The 9,840-nt window shown below is 36.5% G+C and overlaps 1 protein-coding gene across 6 annotated transcripts; it reads right to left on the reverse strand.

The window, feature by feature from the left end:
* Positions 1-112: 112 nt before the first annotated feature.
* LOC109008928 lies at positions 113-4,341 on the reverse strand. 6 transcript variants are annotated; one of them, XM_018989280.2, is made up of 6 exons: positions 4,109-4,185; positions 2,127-2,197; positions 1,652-1,762; positions 1,075-1,201; positions 879-924; positions 113-675 (listed from the first exon to the last, which is right to left on the reverse strand). In XM_018989280.2, the coding sequence occupies exons 2-6, from the start codon at positions 2,134-2,136 to the stop codon at positions 622-624; spliced, it is 348 nt and encodes a 115-aa protein (XP_018844825.1). In that variant the 5' UTR covers positions 2,137-2,197; positions 4,109-4,185; the 3' UTR covers positions 113-621. The 6 variants fall into 6 exon arrangements, with proteins under 6 accessions (XP_018844825.1, XP_018844779.1, XP_018844775.1 ...); XM_018989234.2 differs by lacking the exon at positions 4,109-4,185 and adding an exon at positions 4,256-4,341 and having other exon boundaries at positions 116-675; positions 879-996; XM_018989230.2 differs by having other exon boundaries at positions 116-675; positions 879-996; positions 4,109-4,178.
* Between the last annotated feature and the right edge of the window lie 5,499 nt (positions 4,342-9,840).

Raw genomic sequence — 9,840 nt, forward strand, 5'->3', positions numbered from 1 at the left:
GAAATTTGTTAGATGGCCATCACAACCAGTCAAACAGAAGCTTTTCAAGTTTTTAAGCCCGACAAGAGCAAATATGTATACTACTTGGCATACCTTTCTTAATCATCACCATCAAGTTAGTAGACGAATCAGACCCATTAGCTTTCTTATACATGAAGACAGTGATGAAGTGGATATATGTATGTATGTATTTGGACCATGGACAAGAGCTTCAAATAAAGTGTCATAGACATTTATCAGTTTGAAATGTAAACAAATTCTCTTGGCATCTATTACATACAAATGCAGAATCATTAGACACCATTTCGGTCGTCGCTCTGCCACCCCGAGAAACAGTCGGGTTAATCACAAAAGAAATTAATCCAGCCATTGCTTGGGCCGGCTGCTGCCATTGTTGGCTGAAGCTTGTTGAAAAAAATTTCGCAACGTCCAGCTTTAGAATAACTGGACAAAAAGGGCATTTGGATTTTTATCATCTCATCTAGTCTCAAATTTTTGGGGAGTATTCTTTGAATTATATGCTTTTCCCCGTCTCTTGAGCCGTGCTATCTACATGATTCTAGTTCAATTTTGTGATGCTCACAATGTGTTAGGAGCATCCCAGGAACAGAGTCGCAGTGGCTAAAAGAAAAGAATAGCTGCTATGACCAGCAACACTACAGTACAAGCCAGTGCCTGCAATGAAAATAATAAATTATGCTACTTTTAAGACACAGGAGAACCTTTGCAATTTGCACTGCATAAAAAAAAAAGAAAATCAACTCAATCTATCAGCAGATTGGATGGTTATTTCTTTATATGAGAGGAGAGCAATTTTTTTTAAAAAAAAATTATTGCTCAGATTTTATGAGAGAGAGAGAGAGAGAGAGAGAGATTACAGCAATTGCTGAGGCTGCTAGTCCTGCTCGCTCCCTAGGATCCCTCCTGTAGTAATTTCCAAAATAGAGAATTGTCCCATAGTACCAAAGAAGTGGAAACACAAAACCTAAAAGAAATCTTTAACAAAAACATCAAGCCATTAGATGATGAATAATAGTACTGTTGGAGGAGGAACAAGGAACAATATATACTTACGAAAACCATCCTATCCCACAGCCAAAGCATGGAAGGGGCTTGTCATAAATCCCTAATTGGGATTCTTCCAGATCTCGAATGAGGGTATACTTGCCCTTTTCACGCCCCACAGCATCGGATACTTGCCCTACCATAATCACGAAACCTATCACTGGTCTGGACAAACATTTCGTAGAGAGACTAACTTGCTAAGAACATTCAAAATTTACGAGATCCCATATCTATTAGATAGCTAAAATTTTAAATACAAATCACACGAGCAACCAGATCTGACAGAATGAACATGAGTAAAGGTACGCATGTCCTCATAAACAACTTAGAAGCAGATCCAGAAAAAATCAATGTCCTTGATTCATAGTTCATAATGGTATCAGCTGATTAAATAATATCAATCCGACAGTGCTGCCAGAACTAAACAGGAAAAATGATGTACCTTATGGAACGTGAACAAATTAGCCAAAAGAAGAGGAACAATGGCATAGGTAATATTCTTTTATACAGAGGAAAATTGAATATAACCACAACATTTCTCAAATTTCCTCATCGAAAGCGTATTTAGTCCAAGTTGGATGCATACCTTTCACTACTGAAATATATCGAGTGGATGACCTCAAAAGATCAAGATGCTTATCAGAGACTGATCTCACCAACTCAAGGCCATTTCTGGTAGCCTCTGCAAGAAGTGGTGCTGATTTATAGTTAGTAACTATTAACTGTTTTATTTACTTAATTTTTAATTAACCTTGTGCCTGAATGACTTGGGATATTAAAGGTGGCAGAAGATTCATGTAGAAAGTCCACGATATGGAAAAGGTAGCATTTCAAGTAAGAAGTGCTGGCCTTCAAACATGTTGTATAGTGAGACATGCTGGTGTATATGAGTATAACCATGATTTCTACATGGGTAAAAACATGAAGAAGAACAAGAAACAAGAAGGGACCATATATCACCACTAATCTCTTTCCAAGGCAACAAGTATTAATCTGCCTGATGACATTTGAGAATGAGTGCAACAATAAGAAAATACTGATGATCAAGAGAAGTTGAGTACTTTGATCCATTGTGTGAGAGATTTATTCCACAGGTTGAAGTCCTCTGTTCTGTTGCAACTCTAACAAGAACCTGTTTTGCAAGTATGAAAGAGCATTTCAGATTACACACCTGTTATTATGCAAATACTCCACCATGATGCAGAGAGACATAACTGAAAAGATGGAATCTTGTAAGTAAATGGGTTGAAATGATCAAACGCTTCACCAAATCTCTAGCATATTTTAGTACTGACTTATGCTATATGCTACACATCCCCACTCCCATCATACTATGTTGATGGCATCAACCATAAGACTAGCTCTTATTTTTTAAAATAACAAGTCAAGAAATGATGGATAATGTCACATTAACAAAGTAGGATAAGAGTGGGATGAAGGTATAGTATAGCATACAACATTTTTATTTAGTAGTATCAAATTCAACAATATCATAACGGAAAGCTTCATTTGTTTTTTCTTAGTTGTTAAATGTAAACTAGTGAGCCACTTCCATAACCCGTGTACATAACAGAAAACATGCTAAAATTAACAAAGGGTACATGAATTCCAACCTGGAAGTTTTCCCCATATTCGCATAACAAAGTATGTGACTAGAGCAGAAAACATGCTAATTTTTTTATAATAAAGCACAAGTAAAGCGTATCTTGATGGCATGAACTCTTCCTTCAATAAAAAGTGAACCATTCGTATGCGATGTGTGCCATAAGCATTTAAAGAGGGAATACCTAACAATGAGGCTTCTTTTTTTTTTTCATTTTCTGTGAATACATTAGAGAAGTACAGTTGTTTATTTATTTACAGCTTCTTAGGATTGTATCTTATAAAGGCACAGCACAAACATCACCATGCTCCAATCAACAGGTAAAAAGTAGGAAAAATATTCAGAATAACTACCCAATTTGCAAGTGAGAGTGGGATAGTGCTTTCAAACTGCTATTAAGTTATAAGTCTCATGCACTAAGGTGCTCGAACAAAACTGTATGGCGACCCCTATCTTATTACTATCTAGTGTATAATTAACAATAAAAGCATATGTTGTTTCTTCAATTACTTCGTTTAGCAGTTCTTCTTTGTACCTTCAGATCCTACATTGCTGATTATAGTGCAATGCATAAAAATGAACACTGGATACATAAGTAGTATGGCTTCTATGTGATACTAGTTTTGCTTCATTAATAAGACCACGAGTCAACTTTGATCATTAGATACTGGCAACAAGATCTAGTCCTATAAAGGCAGACCTAAGTTTAACTGCACGTACTGTAACAATGAAAAGAAATGGCTCCATTTTGTGGGATGAAATGAATAAATGCTTGAACCAAAATATGTTATTTCTATGGGAGCATGTACAATAACAGGGGATGATCAATGCTGATTCTTACAGTTCTGTTCAGGAAGTTGATAAGCTAATTTCTCTTGATAGTCCCTAAACCGGAAGCAGTTATAGATGCTATAAAAAAAAAATGAAGCAAAAGACTAGCTCGAAAAATCTGTCCTCAGGCTCTTAATTCATGTTTTATAATAATCTTCCAATCCCAAAACCATCTAAAACCATGTAATTTCCTTAATATGGTGGCTATAAATACCACATACAATCACAACAAATCCAATATCATTCAAAGATAACATAATCCAACCAAAGTTACATAAATTGCCGTTACCCATTGAGCAATAAGTTCTCTAAACCACATAAAATCAACAATATATCCAAACTTAATTTGCAGTACCACAAATACCCAGAAAATTATAACAGTTATTCCATCAAAACAATCGACAAATGAGAAGTGGAATAACAGATCAATACTTGCCTACGAAGAACAACAACTGATTAACGGAAGTTCTCTCTCTCTCTCTCTCTCGTTCCCTCTTCTTCCTTCAGATCAGATATATAGAAAGAGGTGACAAAAAGATGGAGTCTTCACCCAGTTTTGACATGACAAACAAAGGTATCCCCTTTAGCATTTAAGAGTGGAAAGCTTACCAAAATTGACTCCCTCTTTGTCTTTAACATGAAAGAAGTTGTTCATAGTTATCTAGTTTACTCAACTTATTAATTCTCTAGAAAATTACCAAAAATAAAAACATTTCGAGGAGTTGTTGAACATCCGTCGTTGTTGATGTAAGATACCTGAATAATGAAGCTTGATTGGATAAAAGCCACCAAAGACAACCATGCCCTCAGTTTGACTTTTCATTTTTCTCTGAAATTCTAGATCTTGATTGGTTGATGCTCAATGGGTGACGAAGAATTTCCGTATTCTCCAATTTCTTGTTTTTATATTTGCCCGCTTATTGCGGGGATGATACTTTAGACAATTATTCCAAGATGTTTTGACAAAATAGAGTATATAATAATGTATATAAAAATAAATATGATTTTTTTAAAAAAAAAATCTATACAAATTTCACAATACATATTATAAAATAAAGATATTTTAATAAAATAATGTTACTTTTACAAGTTAGCTTACAAAAATACTTTTATTTTACAATATATATTATGAAATATGGTGTGAAAGTGGTGTTTGTTTATCATTTTTCATTTTAAAACATGTTTTTGACTTGATATGAAATGATTGTTACAAAAAAAAAAAAAAAGTTATATGAAATGAAGTTTATGATGTTTATAAAATATTTTCTTTATTGGTAATAAAAATTAAATAAAAAGGAATCGGTCAAATGGAAGCTATGATTTTTCTTTAAAATTGATTAGAAGTGGAAATGGAAAAGTGAAGAATGAGAACGAGAGAGAAACTTTAAGCACAACATCATTATTATTCTTTAAGAAAATGAATAGAAAGTATATGTATATATTTGTAGAGAAATAAGAAATTGCATTGTAAATAGATAAAAATAAATCTCATGATAATTATAAATTAAACCAAATCTCTTAAATAAGATAAGAATGATAATAAAATCAAATGTTATCTTAATTTGATATTATCTCATAGATAAATTGTTTATGGATTATGATACAAGTGGTTAATGAATACAAGGAGGTATATTTAAAAAAATAAAATGATATTCTCTGTAAGCTGGAGACTCATAATTAAATATAAATGAGTTATTAAATGAGATTTTAATAAGTTTTATAAGAGTGGCGAGATTCATTGAGAATATGTTTTATATAAGAGTTTTTTAGACGAGTTTCTAAGGAAATGTGATAAATACTTTTCTTGTGGACGTGTTTCGTACTCTTGCTAATGACTTACAACAGCTTGCACCAAGAAGATACGATGGGTTCGGTATGGTGAATGACACATCGGATACTTACGTTAAAATAGTGTGTATGAAGTATTTCAATTCTCAGATCGTTCCGAAGTTGCCTCTGGCGTGTACTTTGACCTCTATTTATACAGGCTAAGCAGCTTTTGGTCCTTGGTTCGTGAGCCTTTGGAACGTGGGGTCTAGCCCATTTCCTTTGAGGGGATATTTGACCTAGAAAAACACTATTATACCCACTCTATTTGTCACCTCCATTTGACTGTTTTTTTTTTTTTTTTAAATTTTTTAATAATTAAGAAAGTGATTTTAAATATATTTATGTATTTTTTTTAAATGTATTTAAATATATTAAAAAAATATAATAAAAAAAAAACTTTTTTACAACTCGACAGTAAAACCCACCAGTCAAGATGGGGCGGCATAGTAGCCGCACCCATTTGACCTAGCAACTAATAAAAAAGGCACCCCATGGTGGTACCACGAGGTGAATTGATCAGCCACGACAATTAGATTTGGGCCATCAATGAATGCTTCAAATTGATCACTTGTGTTGGTTAAAAAACTCTTGATGGTTAGAGGAGCCACTACGGACGGCCCAATCTAGACTGTATGATTTCAAAAATCTTGAAGAGTTTTTAGATGGTAAATGTAATATTTTTAGGAGCGAAAATATCTTGATTGTCAGAACATAATTTCATTGCCAAACATGTCCTTAGTCTCGTTCCTATTGTTGATATAATAAATTTTTTTTTTTAAATTAAATTGGTGGTTGGAATGATTATTTTTTCCCATTCTTTGTTGGCAATTGGGATGATTATCAAATTGTCAATATAATAAAATATGGTGAATTGTTATTTCATGCGTAAAAAATTGCACAACATGTCGAAAGGGGAGAAAAAGTCATTCCCCGTCCACTATGACGACTCGGACCTTGGTCGGTGTTGTTTGGAGCCCCCGACAGTGATCCGATGCTGCTATACAATGTCAGTGCGTATATCCATGGCGGTGAATAGAAAACAAGTGTAGAGAAAATAAAAAGAAAAGGACATACAGATTTACGTAGTTTGGTATATTAGCTACGTCTATGGGGCGTTTGGGGAGAGAAAATCTATTATAATATACTTTTTTACAGTCTATCATAGCCTCTCATTTATCAAAGTACAATGAAGATTTTGAATATATTTGCTGGAGAAGACCCCTTTGGGAGGTTGAAGAAGACGAAGTCATCTAGCCGCTTGCTTTTTATCTGACCCTTTTTTCGCATGCGCCTTAGTAATGGTGAGAGACGTCTGTTTTGCGTGTCTGACCACCTCTTCCTTTTCCACTTTCTCCTGACACTGCTCCTCTTGCCTCCTGACAAACTCTTCTCCCTTACCTTCCTGCTTTTCCTCTTATCTTCTAGTGGTAGCCTGGTTGGCTGGGTCTGGTCTTTGGCCTAGATATCTTGTCCCTTATAGTTGCTCGCGATTCTTAAGGTCGATATGGGGGGTGGCGAAGGTTGGAGATGTGCCGGTGAAGCCTGTGGCTTGTCATGTTTTAGCGATGACGGAGGTTCAATGTGCCCACATTCGCATTAGTGCCAAACAATTTGTCCTGACGAATTTATATTGGGACATCTGAGCAGTGCCTGAGCGGGACTACGTGGCCGGTGTTCCGCACCATAGGAAACAGTTTTGTCAATATAAATAAATTCACACAAATTTTGAGAGAGAAAAACCGTGGAGTTTTAGTCGCTTTAGTCTATTTTTGTTTGACTGAAATTGTCCGACACTGGTTGTCGCTTTCTTTTCTCCTTGCTCTTCTTCTTTTTTTTTTTTTTTAAATTACTACTGAGTGAATTTCACAATGTTGAACACGACTGACTAGCTTCATTTTTTGGACGAGGGCTTGGTAGCTTGTGGTCTGTTGCTTAAGCAGTTGGGGCTAGGGGCTTCATGCCCGAGCAAACTTTGGTGAGCAAATTGGTGGAGCATGACGGGCAAGCAAGTCGGTGGAGCACGCACGTTGCATGGCCCATGCAACGTGTGTAATTTCTCCTATGGTACTAAGCATTAGGGGTGGGCAGCGGGGCCCCGCCCCCGTGTAGTGGGGCGAATCACCCCGTCCGGCCGATGCAGGGGGTGGGGCCACCCGCCCGCATCTGGGCCTCTCTCTGGGGGCGGGGGCGGGGGCGGGATGGGCGTGACCCTCGCCCCGCAAATACCCCGCCCAACCCCGTATATATATTTTATATATTTATATAAAAAAAAAGGTTTTTTTTTTTTAACCCAGGCGTCGTTTCATACCTGGTTTAATAACAAAAACCTACCCCCCGGCCCCCCTCCCGATTCCCTCCCTCACTCACTTCGTCTTCCTCGCTCAAACTCTCAGTCTCTCCCTCTCTTTGAGTTCTTGGCACCGCACCCAGTCCGTATCTTTGCATCGCCGTCCCATTCAACGTCGCCGTCGCACAACTCGCACCCGATCCCTCTCTCTTCATCTCCGTCACCGAAGATCCGAAGGTAAAAAACCCTAAATTCAAAATTTTATTTTTTTTGTGATTTATATTTTTAATGGAGATTGGAGGAATGATGGGGTTTATCGTAGATGGAGGATGAGATTTTTGTGAATTGTGTGCTGTGGAGCTTAGATTGTGCATGTGGTTTGAACTTTGAATGAGTCTCGTGCATGTGAATTTTTTTTGTTTTCTATAATTATTTTTTTTTGTTTGATTTATACTTTAAAGAGTGCCATATTATTTGTGTCTAATTAATTCGGATTTAGGGTTTCAATCTTTAGAGCTCCAATATTTCGGATTTAGGGATTTTTCTGAATCCTAAATTAATTTAGGACTCAAATCCAAAACCCTGAAACCCCTAAATTAATTTAAGATTTCGAAATACTCTAAATTACATATTGTCCATTAAGCAATGTGAAAATGAAATCCCTAGGCCCCTCCAATCACAGCATGCATCATGCAGGAGTCTACAATGTCATAATCAAATCCTTGTTTACGGTATCTAATTAACTCTAGTACGCCGATCTTCAAGACCACCGATTCCGGCGTCCATCGGAGTGGAGCGTAGCCCGCACGCGCGGGAGTAAGTTTCCGGATCGCGTCTACGCGTGTCCATCACGCGCCACCGGGGAGCTTTTTTCCGACGACACGCTCGGCTTCTCTGGACTCCCCGACTCCGGGACTTCCAAGATTGACTGCCAACTTTCCTCCCAAAGTGACCAGTGAGATGCACGCGCCACTGCCGACGTTATGTGTACTGTTCACTCGTTTTATTGTCCAGTTTTGTTTTTCTCTTTTTTGTCGATTAGTTTGTTTGTTTTTTACGCAAGTGTGGTGCTGAGTTTTTGGATCGGACGCAATCCGGAGCAAGAGCTGTTCGAGAGAGGCGGACGATGTTATGGCTGGTGGTCGTACGACCAGTGTTCATGCGTAGGTGTTGCTTACGCAATGGAGGCTGTGTATTCGTGCGTGAAGCTGGGTGCTCGTGTCGTCGAGATTCGATTTGCCGATGCTTGCGGTAGGCGTGACGTCCGGGTTCACGCCAGTGCTTGTGGAGTTGTAGTTTGGTTATGTGGTGTTATTTGTAGTTTATTTGTTGTTATTTTTAGCTAGTATTATAATAGAAATAGGTTTTTGAATTTAATATCCATAGCAGTGTCCCGTGCTCTTCCTCCTTGTGAGGACAGAGGGGATCGTGAAGTTCTGTTTTTAAAGAGTGCTTTCTCTGTCTAGAGAGAGTTCCTAGAAGTTAAGACAATGTCCGCCACAAAGAAATTTGTGTGTGGGGAAGCCTCATATCTGATGTGTAGTTTGGCTTATAGTCTGAATTTTCTATGTATAAGTCACATTTGTAATTTCGTTTTATTAATGAAACGAGTCTGTTTCCATAAAAGAAAAATAATTAACTCTAGTACTGGCGCTCCTGCTTTTGGCATATAGAATTAAATAATTAATAAATCTAAACACCTAATAATTTCCTTTTGTTAAAAAAAAAAAAAAAGAATTATTCCAACGATGAAATCAAAGGCGGAACAAAAATAAATAAATTAAATTATATATGGTTCATGAGCCGATCATAAACACTATATATATAAATGCCATTATATTCCTGTTAAATCATAATGTTCACTGCAGGCCAAATAAATATATATTTAAAAAAAATAGAAAATTTTATATAAATTTAGATCACCTGAACGAGTTAGAAATAATTAACAAGCTAAGTGAAAAGTGAATCACCTAATTACATAATTAAAGTTTGTAAGAAAAAGGAATTTGGAAATTAATGTCATGAAATTTGATACATAAACCTGGCTATATATATATATATATAGTGCATGCCAATGAGCTTATATTAATAGGGAACAAGACATGATGATCAGTACCCAATTAAGTTAATTTTAACCTAATTTAATTTTTGCGTTTTAAACATGCTGAAAGTAGTACTGTCCATTTGCTGCTATATTAATTCTGGTCCAAAGAGGATGCTCTAT

Source organism: Juglans regia, chromosome 1 (genome assembly GCF_001411555.2).
Source record: "Juglans regia cultivar Chandler chromosome 1, Walnut 2.0, whole genome shotgun sequence".
Lineage (NCBI taxonomy): Eukaryota > Viridiplantae > Streptophyta > Magnoliopsida > Fagales > Juglandaceae > Juglans > Juglans regia.